Below are 18,503 nucleotides of genomic sequence, written 5' to 3'. Positions count from 1 at the left end.
TTCGTTGTCTGTATTAGTGTCAGTTAAATTAATGTCTACCAAAAGTCGAATAGATATTTTATATGAAATATATGAGACCATATTTAGATTAAGGAAATTGGGTACAGAAGTTAACTTTTTATGGGTACCGGCACATAGGGGAGTAGAAGGAAATGAAATGGCAGATTTTTTTGCAAAAAAGGCAATAAGAGATAGGAAAATAATAAATATTGCATATAGTGTCGCTGAAATTAAATCTATCATTAAAGCACATATAATGGAAGAGTGGCAAAGAATGTGGGACAGGGAAGAGAAAGGAAGACATTAATTTCAGATACAACGGAAAGCAGGAAAATGGAAAAATATAAGGATGAATAGTAGAGATCAAAGAATAATATCAAGATTAAGAATGGGACATACTGGGCTTAATAATACAATGCATCTGATAGAGAAACATCCCACAGGTTTGTGTGGATGTGGGGTGGGGGGAGAAACGGTGGAACATGTTTTATGTATCTGCATAAAATATGAGGAAAGTAGAGGACAACTCAGGGAGAAATTAAAAAACATAGGAGGTGGAGTGATAAGTGTAAAGAATTTGTTAAATGGTGAAGAAAGGAAATATAGGTTGGTTACTGAGTATCTGAAACACAGTAGTTTGTTTAATAGAATTAAGTTTTGTGTTTTTGTTCACTCCAGTACAGTAGGTGGCGAAAATACACCTAGAAGTTAGATGCCACCCGCCAATAAACAAGAAGAAGACGAAGTTGGGGGGGGTAAACCAACGAGAGTTGCCGCTGCCTACTCTCGCGATAACTCATCAGTGTTCGCGAAGCAGTATGGCAGCCGTCTCGCTGAGGTCCTGCCGCAGAGGACTTTCACAAATTTTAAGAAATGGAGGTGTCGCGGCGTCACCTACAGCGCGGCTACAAGGTTTGTTGAAATGTTTTCTTTTGGACTAATTAATTTTCGCAGCACTCGCGTGCCAGCCAAGTGTTATACAACACAGGAGGGGGTGTGGCGAATGTGCCGTCCTTAAAAACGCAGAGCATGAGGATGTAAACTGAAGCGTTTCCATGCCTGTTAGGGTTTTATGATATTTTTGTTGTTCCTTGACGTTGATATCCTCTACAGCTAGTCAGCTATATACATACATTTTCTCACATCTTTGAATAACAGCACTAATGTGTTCACCAGGAGACAGGAGACACAAATCTTCAGTTCAGTTCGCCTCCCGACCAGAGCTCCCTAAGCTGGCCTACAGAAGGGTGAAGGGAAAGAGTCCTGGGGTGGTTTACCTGCCGGGGTATGGCTCCCACATGAACGGACAGAAGGCTGAGGCTCTGGAGGAATTCTGCAGGTCGTTAGGTCACTCATGTCTCAGGTAATCCAAACACACTCTACTAAAGGGATCCAACTTTAACTAGTTCACTATAACATGTTTTCATATACTAACTACATCAAACTGTAGCATGTACAACTTAACAACAAGCAAGCCTTTTAACTATGTGACTTAATTGCTTGTTCTGTATTTTCGGTGCTTTTTTTGCAGTTTCAGATAGAAAAGGTTAATTATTGCAACCCGTTAACTTAGCTTTTATTAAGCGCACTCAAAGTCTAATCGCCTCTTTGAGGTAGTGTTGTTAACATAGGCATGTCGTGCATCATCATGATTGAGGATTAGCACATCAGTCAGGGCTTCTAGTTAATTCATAAAAGAAATGTAACATTTATTTTAAAAAAATTTATTAAGGCTTCAATTTTTGGCGAGGTAGAAAAAATATGGAGGAAAACAGGTTGCAGAAAACCCATAGAAATGTTCAGAAAAGTCTTGAATTACTGTTATTTAATTTTAGAAGCAGATACAGGTCAACTGTGTCTCCTCACACTGTAAAACAACAAGCAACCTCCTCATTTAGCACTTTACCTATGAACTGCTCTAAACCTAGTTGTTTTTTAAGCAGATCTGCTCAGAGTCGAAATCTGTCTCTGAAAACATTGAATTCCTAATTGAATATCTATAATGACTATGATTGTTGTTTAAAAGCTGAAACTGCTGCAGAAATCAAATCAAACATGTTTTTTCATCTTATCAGATCTCAGATATTTCTAGTGTTGCTTAAGAGCAGGCAGCATATAACTGTTTAAAAAGTACAAGTCAAAACCTGTAGAGAAGTTGACTTTGAGCTGTTGACAATGAAACAATGATCTTTGTTATTTGGGATTAAAGTAACCTAATGTAAAAATCCTTCACTTTTTAATACTCACAGGTATTGTTTACATTTGTCCAGGTTTGACTACACGGGGCATGGAGCCTCAGAAGGGGTGTTAGCAGAAGGAACTATTGGCACCTGGAAGAAAGATGTTCTCTTTGTGTTGGACGAGTTAACAGAGGGGCCACAGGTACATGTTCTGGGATCTGTTGTTGTTTAGAAGTTAATGCTAGATGTAAACTTTTGAAGATTAAAAAAAAAAAAAAAAACGTTCCCCCGTAAGGATAAAGATTGATCCCATCTTAGAGGGTCATTCTTCTGTGAAGCATATTGATGGTTCTGCTCTGTAAACAATAGCTTCAAAGAATTTCATTCAAGATTTGATTGGAAAGAAATATTTGATTGTTTGTTTGAAATCTGGAACAAATGCTACCTTAAACACAAAAATGAATCCGATTTAGATGACTTATCTGACATTACTTGTTCTATCTTAAAACCAGCTTTGATCCCTTAAAATATTATCAGGTCTTCAGTTCATAATACAAATTAATTAAAGCAACACAGCAGGTTTTCCACTCCTCCCACCTACTGGTTGAAGGCAGATTTACAACTGTTGTAAACAAGCCTGCTGCAGCTATCGCTAGCACTGAGCTAACGCTAACATGGGCCAACTGATCCTACAATAAACTACCAAATAAAAAGGTAAAAAAAAATACAATATTCCATGCATTCAACCATCCATCCATACATTTTATCCACTTATCCAGGGTCGGGTTGTGGGGGCAGCAGCCCAAACAGAGAGACCCAGACTTCCTATTTCCCAGCCACTTGGGGCCCTGACCAGCCGAGTAACATACTTCCTCCAGCGTGTCCTGGGTCTTCCTTTAGGTCCTCTCCTGGTTGGATGCCTGGAAATCTGTACCAGGGAGGTGTTCAGGAGGCATCCTAACCAGATGCCTGAGCCACCTCAACTGGCTCCTCTTGATGTGGAGGAGCAGCGGATCTACTATAAGCCGCTATCAAATGGTCTAACTTCTCACACTATCTCTAATGCCTGGGCCACACCGTGAGAACCCTATCGACGTGACACACTGTACGGTCCATTGAGCCAGACTGCACAACGTCTCGCTCTAGCAGGACACGCTACGTCATGAGCGCACCCCCCAAAACAGCTAACTGAAACAACAATGCTGAAAAAAGAATTAAGCGCCACTGTTAACACTTCTTTTTTTATTTGTCTCCGAACCCGAACTCCCAAAAAGAGTGGTCCGCTTGTTCCTGTGTGTCGCCTCCACTGTTGCTAATGTTGCTAATTCTTCTCCCATGTTGCTCTCCCATCACCAGCTGTTTGCATCAATCCTTGGGTGTATTTTCATTCGTGGACTGCAGCCGGGAGTTGTAGGTTTTCAAGAAGTGCTTGAAGACTGTTGAAGGCAGGATTTGTTCGTGAGAGTGCTCAAAAAGCTGTTGCAGTCTGGTCACACTGGACATCCTCAAATTTGAAAATCACCCTGTCGTTCTCCAGTTTTTGTCACAATTCTGATCACAACGAGGGATTTGGCTAAGACGGCCGAAAAATGCACAGTGTGGTCCTGGCTTTGGAAAGAGCCCAAACACCCTGCAGAGAAAAAATTTTTTAGCTGCTCGTATCCACAAAAAATATTACTTACAAGTCCAGTAGCAACAAAGCCAGGTCACCATCAGTCTGTGATCTCATAGCCTCCTTTAGCACCCTCAAACTAGTGTAAAAGCAATATTCTTGTTTTTTTTTTTGGCAGTCTGTAAACTGACACTGCTAACTGCTAGCCTTTATTTTGGCACAGTAAACAGGTATTGCTGTAAGGCAGGTAAAGACCTCACTAGTGTTCCTACTCAAACCACAAAGCTGTTAAGTGCGGTTTATGGTCAGCAGGCGGCTGTCTAATTTGAAGTTGCTCATGTTTCTGCCACAAGAACCACTGAAGCCAGTTTGAAAGCAATAACTAGTGTTAAAAACTCATTAGTGTTGCTTTAAAGAATTCTGGAATGCTAGAACATGAGAGTAAGACAAAATATGAAGAACATGTTTGTGAGGAAGGAACTGAGTAATCCATGCTCAAAGTGTATGTGAGGCACTTCAGTTTTTTCTTTATGATCTGAGATGTCAAACAAGGAAATGACACGGATACGTTGAAAGATTACAAAACTAAGTTATTGTAAATAATTTAAGACTATTGTAAAACTAGATACAGGTGCTGGCCAGTAAATTAGAATATCATCAAAAGGTTGAAAATATTTCAGTAATTCCATTCAAAACGTGAAACTTGTACATTATATTCATGCAATGCACACAGACCAATGTATTTCCAATGTTCATTACATTTAAATTTGATATTCATAAGTGACAACTAATGAAAACTCCAAATTTGGTATCTCAAAAAATTAGAATATTCTGAAAAGGCTGAATATAGAAGACACCTGCTGCCACTCTAATCAGCTGATTTACTCAAAACACCTGCAAAGGCCTTTAAAAGGTCCCTCAGTCTTGTTTTGAAGGCACCACAATCATGGGGAAGACTTCTGACTTAACAGCTGTCCAAAAGACAATCATTGACACCTTGCACAAGGAGGGCAAGACACAAAAGGTGATTGCTAAAGAAGCTGGCTGTTCGCAGAGCTCTGTGTCCAAGCACATTAACAGACAGGCGAAGGGACGGAAAAAATGTGGTAGAAAAAAGTGTACAAGCTCTAGGGATAACCGCACCCTGCAGAGAATTGTGACGACAAACCCATTCAAAAATGTGGGGGAGATCCACAAAGAGTGGACTGCAGCTGGAGTCAGCGCTTCAAGAACCACCACGAGGAAACTCATGAAAGACATGGGATTCAGGTGTCGCATTCCGTGTGTCAAGCCACTCTTGAACAAGAAACAGCGCAAGAAGCGTCTCGCCTGGGCCAAGGACAAAAAGGACTGGACTGATGCTGAGTGGTCCAAAGTTATGTTTTCTGATGAAAGCAAGTTCTGCATTTCCTTTGGAAATCAAGGACCCAGAGTCTGGAGGAAGAGCGGAGAAGCACAGAATCCACGTTGCATGAGGTCCAGTGTAAAGTTTCCACCGTCAGTGATGGTGTGGGGTGCCATGTCATCTGCCGGTGTTGGCCCACTCTGTTTCCTGAGGTCCAGGGTCAATGCAGCCGTCTACCAGGAAGTTTTAGAGCACTTCATGCTTCCTGCTGCTGACCAACTTTATGGGGATGCAGACTTCACCTTTCAACAGGACTTGGCACCTGCACACAGTGCCAAAACCACCAGCACCTGGTTCAAGGACCATGGTATCCCTGTCCTTGATTGGCCAGCAAACTCGCCTGACCTTAACCCCATAGAAAATCTATGGGGTATTGTGAAGCGGATGATGCAATACGCTAGACCCAACAATGCAGAGGAGCTGAAGACGACTATCAGAGCAACCTGGGCTCTCATAACACCTGAGCAGTGCCACAGACTGATCGAGTCCATGCCACGCCGCATTACTGCAGTTATTGAGGCAAAAGGAGCCCCGACTAAGTATTGAGTGCTATACATGCACATTCTTTTCATGTTCATTCTTTTCAGTTGGCCAACATTAGAGAAACAAACATTTTTTCATTGGCCTTTAGAATATTCTAATTTTCTGAGATACCAGATTTGATGTTTTCATTGGTTGTCACCTATAAATATCAAAATTAAACGTAATAAACATCGGAAATACATTGGTCTGTGTGCATTGCATGAATATAATGTACAAGTTTCACGTTTTGAATGGAATTACTGAAATATTTTCAACCTTTTGATGATATTCTAATTTACTGGCCAGCACCTGTATATGAGAATGAGGGGAATTGGAATTCATTTCTGCCTCCAGAAGAGGGCGCTGTCGCTCCATATGTAGGCATGGGCTAATTGCGGTTTTATTACTGCTTTCGTTTGCTGTTCCCTTTGTTTAATTTGTGTTTTTAAAAAAGTGTTACCTGATTTTTTTTTATGTATTTAAGGTTGTTTGGTAATTATTTGATTTCTTTTGTCTATAATATAGATATTGGTGGGATCCAGCATGGGCGGTTGGCTTATGCTGTTGGCAGCCATTGCAAGACCAGAAAAGACAGCAGCCCTGGTCGGCATCTCCACTGCTGCTGATCATTTTGTCACAGCGTACAACTCTCTTCCACTAGAGGTAGAACCATGTCATATTATCAAACACATCACTTGTGTTTTCTGTGTTTGTTTTAACATCTGAGTGAGGTCTTTTCCCGTTTTAAATCCACAGACCCGCAAGGAGTTTGAGGCCAAAGGGGAGTGGACACTGCCATCCAAACACTCCGAAGAGGGTTTTTACAAGTTTAGCTTGGACTTTCTACATGAGGCTGAAAATCACTGTGTTCTCCAAAGCCCCATCCCCATCACCTGCCCCGTTCGGCTCCTCCACGGTCTTAAAGATGAGGATGTCCCCTGGCACATCTCCATGCAGGTGGCAGAGCGTGTCCTGAGCCCTGACGTGGATATCATCCTGAGGCGAAACGGCCAGCACCGTATGTCGGAGAAAGATGACATCAAGCTTATGGTCTACACTATCGATGATCTCATAGACAAGCTGACCACTTCGGTTTGAGGAAGAAGACGACAAGGTGGTGACAAAAAAATAAAGACTGGGAAGTTAGTCCTTAAAGAAATTACCAAACAACGGCATGTTTCTTTGCCAAATATGACCTTTGATGCATCTGTTTTGTTTCCCTTTTTCAGTAATAATTTACATGTTATCATGGTAAAGTGCAAGTTATATTGAAAGGTTGTATTTGTTTGTTTTAGGTTATTGTTACCTCTGTCAACCAGTCTTAGGTCTGCCATTGCTGTCATCGTTCCCACTCTCCAGCTGTTTTCCTCAAAGTAGACTCACAAAAGTTTTCCTGTGCCTTTTTATTCGCTTTTTGTCCATTTTTGACCAAATAAAACCTCTGCACACTAGAATTCAGCTGTGAAATCTGTTAAAGTGCACAAAATGTGACGCAGATATTTTTGCAGTATGTTTAAAATGTATACATTACAGGCCCACCAAGACAAAAAAACACCACTTTTATAGGTTTTATTGGCTGTAAATGGGTGTTATATGTCACGAAAGCCACCCAGAAGTTTTTTGACACAAAATCGCCGTGTGGAATCTGTTGAGTTTGGTAGAAAATTCTACAATGACAACCGTAGACGAACTAGAGCATTTAAAGGCATACTATGCAACTTTTTGTATTTTTACATATTTTTTCTTGAGCCAGTATGTGAATGAAAATGAACATTACCAGGGTTAGTGAAATGTCACTAGGACTCCCACTGCCCCCTGTGACCAGAACATTGCACTTGCCACCTGTTGGACTTAGAAAACATTGAGCTGACATGCCTGGCTGCAGGCTGCTGCTAGCATGTTTTAGATCATGAACACAGCTGATTTGTTTGATTTAGCGATGAACCATTCCTGTAGACACTAATGAAAGCTGAGGAGACATTTCAGCAGTTAGATTAAGATATTAAATGAGGAACGCAAAGCGCGGAAATGAGGTTAATGAACACTATGGGGTGCTAAAAACAAACCAAAACTGCAAAGTGTCCCTTTAACACAAGGAAGTTCCATTATGAATACATAAAAAAAGAAGCTGTATTTAGTTATTTAAACATGCTTAAACCTAATTCTTTTGGAAACCGTGACTGTCCGGTGTATTTTCACTTGAAAACAACTATTGCTGGATGGTGACATTTTATTACACACATGTATAAAGGTGCTCACACTTGTGAGAATCAGTTAATTAAAAAAAACTTTGTTTAGCAGACCTTATTTTTGGAGCAGTTAACGTTTCTGCACAAAGCTGCATATTTGGGGTTAGATTAACTAATAAATCATGACACGGTGTAATTTGCCATGTGTTATTGTTCAGCTGAGTTGTATTTATCTAATTTGGGGATTTTATGAGAACCAGATGATTTTTATTTTTATTGAAACCACAAAAATCAAGAGATATGAATAATTATCAAATCTGATGAATGTGTAGTAATTATTTATGAGCACACGCTACAGCCTTGTTCCATTACCTCCTGTACATGCTGCTGGCCTTTAGTCATTGTGAAGCCTGCTGAATGGAGCCACTGGACTGTTTATTATTAACAAGCATCTACTTTATGCTCAATGAGCCAAATGAACCACCCATCTTCAGTTCTTAACTGCAGTAATGACCTTTAGGTTATGACTGAGCTCTCCAGTCAGTCATTTATTGATCTCTAAACCAAAATGTAATTTTATCGTAGTACACCATGACAGATGTAATTAAACCAGATGAACCATGCAAGAAGGTTCATGTTTGAATTTCAGTTTCTTGCACTACAGTTGCTGCAGTGTAGTGAGCTAAAAAGCCCAAAACACTACAAACAGGGATGGCTATGATAATTAATAAAGTTTGCTTGATGAGTTAGTGACTCAAGTTATGATTCTTAGAGAAATGTTGGTGGAAATATCCCAATTAAACATGGCCGCCACAGCTAACTGAAATTAGCAAAGACAATAATGACTGTAATTCAGTCAATTTAACAAAAACAATGCAGATATTAGCTGTAGTACTGACAGTATGCCATGCTCAATATTTAAATTTTATGTGGCATATTTGTTTATAATTTTGCCATTAACTGATGACACGTTTTAGGACCCCAGTGGAATGAGCTAACCTTAGTGGCTTACTGCCTCGAGCCAAACTGCTCCAAGACTATCTCTAAGCTTGTAGCGTAGCTCAAGAATACCATCTGTGCGACCATTTTATTGTGGCTTTTGCTGTGATCAAAAGTTCATTGAATGTAAAAGGCAAATCTAAAAACTCCCTCTCTTCCACAGTCATTGTTGGTAGGGCCAGCCCTGCACACAATCACACAAAATAATACTCTGATTGTGATTTAGGCTACTGTTGGCATACGACAATTTATTTATTCATCAAATTTGGATTTAACATTTGGGTTAATTAGGTTTAGATTTAGATTCAAATGTATTATTTAGATTTAACATTGAGATTTGGATTTAACATTTGAAATTATATTTATTTAGATTCCACATTAAGATTTAAAGTTTAGATTTAGATTCAAACTAAACACTGAGATAAGGATTTAACAATTAGATGTATTTTTAATATTTAGATTAAATGTTTAGATTTAGATTCAGATTAAACACTGAGATTTGGATTTAACATTTAGATTTAGATTCAATATTTAGATTTTAAGATGAGATTTAGATTCAGCTTTAATATTTAGATTTAACATTTTGCCTACATTCAGCTTTAGATTTATCATTTGCGTTTAGATTTGATATTTAGATTTAAAATGTTTATTGAATGTTTAGATTGAGATTCAGACTTATTTTTTATATTTAACATTTAGATTTAAAGTTTAGATTTAGATTCAGATTTAATATTCACCCAGCATTCAGATTAAGATTTCTCATTTGCATTTTACATTTAGATTTAGAATTAGCATTTAGGTTTGCTAAAATGTTGTGAAATGTAAATATGGTGGAATATGACCATTTTTAGACCATTTCAATTAAAATCATGATGAAAGTGTGCAAAATGTATAGGACAAATTAACAAATTTCTAAAATTGTCTCCTAAAAATGTTGCAGTATTTACACTTGGCACCACATAAACGTGGTTTATTGATTAATTTAATTAATTCTATGAAAGTTTGCCCTGTAGTTAATAATTGAGGACAAATGGATTGTGAAGTCAAGTTAATTGGGATCAACTTTTTTAAAGCTGTTTAAAAAAACATGAACAATCGCAGTGTTTATTGACTCCCAGGATAAGTTATGTTAGGGATTGAACGTCACACCAAGTTGTCCTGCAGGACAAATGAGTTACGCTGATTTGACGCATTCGTGTGTTTGCTGATGGTCACTTCACGTTGCATCAGAGCTGAGAGTGCAACACACAGAGCGACCCTTATGTAGACCCTCCTCCTGGAGAAGGTGGCGCATAAAACCGGTGACCCGCCCCTCCCGGACAGGTCCAGTCTGGCCCGACGCGCTCGTGCTGCTGAGGTTTATGGATGCTTCAGCAGTCCAGCATCATCCTCAGCTCTCAGCGGAATCGGTTCCGGTCCGGACGGCTGTGATCGCTCTGTCCTCAGAAGGTGAACCATCTATTTCCTCTGCAAATCCGCTTGTAAATCATATGCGATGCGTAAAATTAATGCAGTGTCGCAGTTTTGCGTGCGCTTTTTGGCAGCCGCCTCTTGAATTTAAAAACTGTTTTAACGCGCTGCAGTCGTGCGAATTAATGTGAAGTTTTAAATCAATCTAAATAAAAATAATTGTTAGCCTTTAATGAATTAAACTTTTAAATGCGCTTTTCTTCAAAAGATGCAGTGAAGACAATCAGCTGAATTAAGACAGACCGCTGCGTCACATGCTGACGTGGTTTTATTAAACAGGACGGCACGCGCAGAGTGCGCGCACGTTTGAGCTTTTGAACATTGTGTAACTGTGTGTTTTCTCACACTGTAAACTTTTTACAATGCATGCTTTTTTAATTGTTGTTGCGCAACTGTCATAAACAGCTTTGCTCAGCATCACATCGCTCAGTGAGCCGGAAACAGGTTGCCATAGCAATAAGAGGGCTTGTCCCTGCTCGGGACAGCAGCCAAGGGACCACACCCTTCTCCTACAGGCTGTCGCAGATGCTCCTGTGGAAAAACCTGCTTTCTTTGGCTGCAGAATAACCATTATAATTAATCTTGGGGGAGATGTAATTAAACCAGACAATTAGAGGTTTACTGTTGGAAAAACAATTAAAAATGAAAGAAATTATCCACTTAAACCTGATTTTTGACATTGATTCTTTCATACCACACACTAGAACACAGAGAGACCTGCCATGGCAAACAGAGGGCCCAGCTACGGACTGAGCCGTGAGGTGCAGGAGAAGATTGATCAGAAGTATAATCCTGACCTGGAGCAGCGCTTGGTGGACTGGATCATTGCTCAGTGTGGCGGGAACCTGGAGAAACCACAGCCAGGAAAGCAGAACTTCCAGACATGGCTGATGGATGGAACAGTGAGTGGTTCCTTGCTGCTTAAAATAGAAATATTTTGAATTGTTTATGATGTGAAACACAAGCTCTACAAAGCTTACACAGTCCTGTTTTCAGGCATTTTACTTTAATTTAATTTATAGAACTCATGTTTGGTAGTTTTAAATAAAACAAAACAATTTCTAAGTTACAAAGGTACAAAAAAACTGAAAAATTAATTGCCGACTTTTGTGGCTCTTTACAAACTATTTTGTTATTCTAGGACAGAAAATTCTCACATAACTGACAAGAATGGACTTTTGCACCGCATTCTAATTTTTCCTGTTTCACCTGTAGTTTAAACTAAATTGAATCATGAAAATAACATTTTGAGTGAAAGCAGAAACAAATGTTGTCAAAGGACACCATCTAGAGGCAGAAAACATTTAATGCACCTTAAGCCTCTCGCGTGCGTCCAACAGGGCTTAAAACAGATTGTTTTACAATTATTCTTAAATGACCCCGACTTCAATGGGTGCATCAGTGGTGCGAAACAGTTTACTTGTGTACTTCACTAGACGCCAGTGGCGCCCCCAGAAATGCATCACGGGGTGGCCATGGGGCCAGAGAAAATTTTGGAGTGGCGCACCAAATTGATCCTTTTAGTAACTCTGGGAAAGTCTAGCCTGTAGTGATGCAATAAATGCTCCTTCATTCATTTTCAGTAACAAAAATAACATTAATATGACTTATTAAAGAACAATGGTCCTCCCTGGGTGTGGACAATGTGGTAGCCAGCAATTTGCCACCCCTTGGGGGCGCCACTGCTGCACGCCAATTCACACTGGGAGAGTCTCAGTCATGTAGGGGCTCCTCTGTTGTCCTCATCACCGGACTCGCAAGATCACAAAATCACTCGAGACTTCAAAGGTCACAGTTTATTTATGCCGTTGACCATTAAAACTAAAAAGAAAAAGAAGGACATCAAGTTTGATGTCATATATAACATTGTGCCTCTCCACCGCCATGATTAAAGCCATGAAAAAGACACTGTTGCGTTTTTCACAAGTTACTGGGACTAAATAAGCCGTTAGGTCACAGGTATTGACGTAATCTACATTGATAGAAAATTGCATCTCTGCGTTAGTCTTTTATTTTGAAAATTACCCAATGTTTTACACTGAAACCATGTGTGATTTTGTGTCTAACCCTATGTTACTCTTAGAAATTTATGTGTCATAAAAGTGGCTCATGGTAAAAACGGAAACCAATCCGCGTCGCTTCTGGGACGCGCCAGAAAATTTTATATTTTAAAGACTTACTCGTCCATAAGAAATGGACTTCTTGTCCATAAGAAATGTTTCCAACTCTGCATCGATCTAGGTATGTCCTCAAACGTGCTCGCCCTCTCTGTGACTGACATATGTAGAGTATCAATAGTTACATCTTACGTAGGAAACCATCAAAGGTGAGATTCCATAGAAAATATGGAATCAATTTGATGTATCTTTGAATACTACCTAGTACCTTTAATCAGAAGATCGGAACTTTTTATTGCAGGGATTAGGTAACACTTCGTAATAACCCAGAGTCAAAAAGAGAGAGAGAGACAAGTTTAAAAGTTTAAGAAGATTTATTTTTAAAAAATTTAAAACAAGGCTAACTCTAACTTTAACTCTAAACACTGTGTGATGGATGGATCTAGGTTGTGAATGAGGCAAGATGGATGGTGTAAATGTGGAATGTTGTTATCAGAACTCTCGTTTCCGGAGAAGCATTCATTCTGTGTGGGAGTGAATGTTTTGCTCAAACTAGAGTCGGACTTTCAAAAACCACATTCAGACGCTATCTTGCCGTCTACATACCCTTGCGGAGACCTCCATGTAGATCCAGAATGCCAGGTACTCTAACCCCTGTTTGGTACCGAAGCTGGTGAAACAGCGTACGGTATGACGGACTAGTCTTGGAATGCCCCCAGGTAAGCAGCAGGTTGTTCACAGCATCAGCGGGACCCTGAAGGGTCAGTGAGTTCAGCTTTTACTCTGAAGGAGCGTTGCTTCAGGTAAAGATTGCAACAGGTTTATTTGCCAGCTTGTCGTTAGGTTCTTTGTAGTTAAAAAGTTACAAGTGGCCGGCTCACAACTCTAGAACGTTGAACTGACTTAAGGATGACGTGGGAGTTAGTTTTATAATTCAGATGTTTTGATTTATGGTCGAATCAAAATTGGACAAAAAATATAAACACCTCACAGATCATGCCACAAGTCAGAAAGGAAAGCTCTGATTGGAGAGACAAAGGAATGTGTCATGTGATTAACATTACGTGTAATCAGTCTAGTGTGTAATGTATATTACTTATTAAAATACTGTCATAGGATTATAATAATCAAGTAATTAATATTCTTATTCCACAGATTGATTTAACATTGAGTTTTACATGATTATTTGGACTAACACAGGTATTTGATCATACCTAATGGAAGAAAGTTCTGATCTTCTTTCTTCTCTTGAGCTGTAGGGGGAGGCAAATAGCTAGTTAAAACAGTTTAGATGCAGGGGCATCAAAAGGCCTTGAGCATATCTGAAGGAGATTAGTTCTTCCTGAGGAGAGGGGGCCTTCAGGTCAGAAAACAGTTCCTTCATGACGCTACACATTTGTGTGTAAGCAGATGTCTAATGCAGTAGGTCTAATACTGTAATGCTGAATGGTACTCAATTCAAATTGTATGGGTCTCTACAGGGAAGTGTGTGTGTGTGGGCGGGGGGGGGGGGGGAGCAAAAAAACAAAAACAAAAAAATAGAAGAAGACATATTGCCTACATTACATCACTGTCCAGGGTAAAAAAAATCATACATAACTCCTGAAAAACTGAAATGTCTAGATAGCTGCTTTCACCCTCCCACTGTCTTTATGGGTGATCCCGTGAGGAAAGTTGACCATTGAGCAGGATTGATGGTTTATCCCTTGAGGTTCACGTGGCAGGGGTGAGGTGGTGCTCACTCCTCACCCCTGCCACATAGACCCAAGGGATAAACCATCAACCCTGCTCAATGGTCAACTTTCCTCGTGGGGTCACACCCATTAGGACAGTGGGAGGGTTAAGGAAGTTATCTACACTGAGTTAATAACTTTGACGCTTCAAAAAAGGCTGATAGTTTTTTTTTGTGTCAGATTCTATGTAGACTCATCAACAGCCTTTACCCAAGAGGAAAAGAACCCATTAAAAAGATTGCAGAGACCCAAATGGCCTTCAAACAAATGGAGAAGATCTCCCAGTTCCTGCAGGCAGCAGAAGCTTATGGAGTCACCACCACGGATATCTTTCAAACAGTGGACCTCTGGGAAGGTAAATGGATCCCAATCATTTTTCTGATTATCCTTCGACAGCTACATTTGACGACAAACTGTTCTGGTTATAGGAAAAGACATGGCAGCGGTGCAAAGAACGCTTATGGCTCTGGGGAGTCTGGCTGTCACGAAAGAAGATGGTCAATACAGAGGTGACCGAGACTGGTTCCACAGGTACAGAAAAAATGTCACATATACAGAAAAAAAAAACACCATGAGACGTGTAACCTTGTTTCTGATGCATAGGAAAGCTCAAGGGTACCGACGAGAGTTTACCGAAGAGCAGCTGCGTCAGGGCCAGAGTTTAATCGGCCTGCAGATGGGCAGCAACCGTGGAGCATCTCAAGCTGGCATGACAGGCTACGGCATGCACCGTCAGATCATGTAACACAAGCTAACGTGCCCCCTCCTGCTTCCAGACTTTCTTTTCTACTAATACCACTAATGTCGTAGCTCCAAAACTTTCCTAAACTTTGTAGCACCTGCCAGATTAACCTCAATTTCCCTGGAATTGCTGCTTATTCCTCCCACTATCTTTTGTTCAATTCTTTTAAAGTAAATCAAAACTATGTTAACTGCTGTAGATTTCCTAATTCAGGGGTAGGCAATCCTGGTCCTCGAGTGCTGCTCTGGTTTTTTCCATCACACATGATTTCAATCAGCAGGTGATAAACACACTTTTGCAGAGCTTGGTGACCTGCTGAAAAGGTGATTCAACCACTGAATCAGGAGTGTTGCACCCAAAACAGGGATATTCAATTCTGGGCCTGGAGGGCTGGTATCCAGCATGTTTTAGTGGTTTCTTTGCTCCAGCACACTTGATTCAGTGGTTGAATTACCTGTGCAGCACCTCATCAGGCTCTGCAGAAGCCTGATAATTACCTGCTGATTTAAATCAGGTTTGTTGAAGCAGAGTTAACACCAAAACGTGCTCCAGGCCTCCAAGCCCAGATTTAAACCCCCCTGAACTAAAACATGCTGGATGTTATTGCAGATGGATTTTATACTTTCAGTGTTCAAATGTTGACTTAATTCATGTTATTCAGTTAAATCTCATGTTCTGAAGAACATACGATGCACATCACCAACATATTTTCAGAGATACTGTAAGTGACTGTTACGGCATGTTGTATTTACTGTTATTTAAATGTTTTATATATTTTACTTTAGTCATTATAGAATGTCCCGCTGTGTAGTTATTTAACCTTAAAGGGAAAGTTCTTGTCTTTTGAAGTGGGGATCTATGGAAAGATTACAAACAAACAACAACATTTTACCTGATTTATGTAATATATATTTTTGAACAGCCTTGGTTTGAAGAAATAGAGATTATTTTTGGCCAAACTGATGAGCTATAGTTCAATAAATTGCTGTTGTCTTAAAACAAACTTAGACGCAGATCAATGAGACAGAGAACTGAGTCAGATTTTAAAATGTAATCATGCAAACAAACAGCTGACATGGCAGCAAGAAAAATACAATTATTTGTTAAAGTGTTGCAGGAGATCCAGTGAAAACAACAGGGAGGCAAACAGTGTGTTTACATGCACATCTAGGTTGATTTAGGTCGATCTAAAGAAATAAACTAGGAGCCTTTATCCTAGTTTACGTGTATATTAGAAAACTGAAATGTCAAATGAGGATCATTACACTCCGGTACAGTAGGTGGCGACACGTACCTAGTATCCACATTCTTCTGGTTAGCTTATGGCAACACAAATAGTAGACTAATGCTGGTGGGAGTGAAGCAAATGAAGTTAAAACAGGATGTGGACAATGGTTGAAGGAATGGACAACAACAACGCTGCAGCACAGTTTATTTGCTACTCACTGCACTGTGTGATGGAGAACACCATCTCCACGGTCTTGTCACTACCAGCAGTTACCGGTATCAGCTCGACTGAGGCGTTTACACGCAGATGCAGTCGTTTTCCTCACGCATTACCTGGGTGCTTCAGCATGATTACAACCAGTTCACCTTCAGGAAGAATAATGCATTTAAACTTTTTCAAAAGTCAGTCTATTTAGGGCATTAATTGGGTTTCTGATGCACATCTAAACACACTGACTGAGTGCAGAAACTAAGGACTATTTCTGCAGAGAGGAGTGATCCTGGAATGAGAAGCAGCTGGATGATTATCATATGAAAAACGTGAGAAAAAAACGTGTGAATCTCTGTTTCTTCAAATGGCCTGTATTTGATATAGCGCCTTCTAGAGTCCTGGAACCCCCCAAGGTGCTTTACAACACAATCAGTCATTCACCCTTTCACACACACATTCACACACTGGTGGGGATGAGCTACAATGTAGCCACAGCTGCCCTGGGGCGCACTGACAGAGGCGAGGCTGCCGAGCACTGGCGCCACCGGTCCCTCCGACCACCACCAGCAGGCAATGTAGGTTAAGTGCCTTGCCCAAGGACACAACGACAGCGACAGACTGAGCGGGTCTCGAACCTGCGACCTTCCGATTGCGAGGCGAGCACTTAACTCCTGTGCCACCGTCGCCCTTCAAAGTCCAAAGAGCTCTCTGTAACTTCAAAAGATCTGAACTGTCCCTTAAAGGAAGCTTGATGATGATGTCTGATATCTTGTCTGAAGCCTTGTTGCAGTATCTTCTGTAACCAAATCAACCTCACATTGTGCCTGGTTAAGGGACATCACACACTAGTATATACTGGTCTCAACTTATAAATGAGTGTCATTCATATTGAGCCACGCCCGTTTTTTGTTTTTCTGTTAGGCTACGTATAATTGTATGGACTGTGTCGTATTTGTGCACAGCGAATCGTTAAATGTGAAGTAGCCAACGAGTATGATGTTAACATTTCTGGTGCCAGGTTAACTCAAACAGCTTGAATTTGCACCTTTATGTGTGTTATGTTTGTAATTATGGAATATATTTATATCTGGAGGCTTGTAAGAATAAGTAATAAAGTATGAGGAAAAAAGTATTTGGCAGTCTTACATAATGTTGTCATTGTGCAATGCCAGGGGGTGTAGTGTGCTGCATGCTGAGTGTTAGCATTGGGGCTGTGCCCTTTTTTTTTTGTCCTTATCCTGGTTCCAGTTCCTCCCTTTCAGCCCGTCATTCCTCTTACCTATCCTCACTGTGCAAAATCTAATAAAGCATCAACAGAACAGCATAACGGTTTGGATGCTGGTGCCCGATTCAAGTCATAACAACAGTACGTCTTTGTCTGGCAGTAAGATATTAAAGCCCCTGTGCTCACTTGATGCTTCATAATTGGTCCTATCTTTGTAGAAGGTGGTGCACAAACAGAAGCTCCACCAAAACTGTCATTAAACACTTTAAGGAAGATTTTTATTTTGTCCTTTCATTTATTTGTGGAATTCTACAAGCATTTATTGATCAAGCTAGTGTCTCGTTTTAAAGCTTTGTGTGTGTTTTTGTGTTGACATATAATTAAAATGTTTAGCCTGAATATTCCAAATGAACAAAAAGCTTTGGTTTAGAAGAAAGGAGAAGGATTTTGCCGTTGATGTAAGCAGGAGTATTTTTGGGAATTCCAAATGTCTGGAAGCCATCTTATGAGGTCATTCATTGCTTTGTTTTATGGTCGATATTAAAGAAAATAAAACAATCTTGCATGAGTTCACATTTAACAATAGCTTCATGCGATCAAAACAACTTCATCAGGAGTGAACCTTTAAATTACAGGTCAATTCATACATTAGCTTAGACGCCCAAAAAGGTCATTAATTCAAAGTGTTTAAAGGTGCAGTGTGTAAGAATAAAGTAAGATGACGCCCTGTGGTCACATCTAGTTACTGCAATCTCCCTCTCACTCCTATTCCATGAGTTTCACTCATGGCTGTTGCCAGTTACGGATCAGCACCAGAAGATTCTAGATAACAAGTAAAGATGAGTCATACACAGTAAGTCGATCAGTAGAT

General features: G+C 40.1%; 2 protein-coding genes across 2 annotated transcripts; both read left to right on the top strand.

The window, feature by feature from the left end:
* The first annotated feature begins 774 nt into the window (after positions 1-774).
* On the top strand, positions 775-7,044 carry abhd10b (abhydrolase domain containing 10, depalmitoylase b). The gene is made up of 5 exons (XM_015955223.3): positions 775-912; positions 1,177-1,363; positions 2,271-2,382; positions 6,245-6,382; positions 6,476-7,044. The coding sequence occupies exons 1-5, from the start codon at positions 819-821 to the stop codon at positions 6,815-6,817; spliced, it is 873 nt and encodes a 290-aa protein (XP_015810709.3). The 5' UTR covers positions 775-818; the 3' UTR covers positions 6,818-7,044.
* A 3,096-nt stretch (positions 7,045-10,140) lies between these two features.
* tagln3b (transgelin 3b) lies at positions 10,141-17,907 on the top strand. Its single transcript, XM_015955220.3, has 5 exons — positions 10,141-10,356; positions 11,082-11,279; positions 14,408-14,582; positions 14,656-14,758; positions 14,831-17,907. Exons 2-5 carry the CDS (start codon positions 11,100-11,102, stop codon positions 14,970-14,972), a joined length of 600 nt encoding a protein of 199 aa, XP_015810706.1. The 5' UTR covers positions 10,141-10,356; positions 11,082-11,099; the 3' UTR covers positions 14,973-17,907.
* Positions 17,908-18,503: the final 596 nt, after the last annotated feature.

The sequence above is a fragment of the Nothobranchius furzeri genome, chromosome 7, assembly GCF_043380555.1.
Source record: "Nothobranchius furzeri strain GRZ-AD chromosome 7, NfurGRZ-RIMD1, whole genome shotgun sequence".
Lineage (NCBI taxonomy): Eukaryota > Metazoa > Chordata > Actinopteri > Cyprinodontiformes > Nothobranchiidae > Nothobranchius > Nothobranchius furzeri.
The sequence above is the reverse complement of the archived record's forward strand: the minus strand, read 5'-3'. Positions and strand labels throughout refer to the sequence as shown.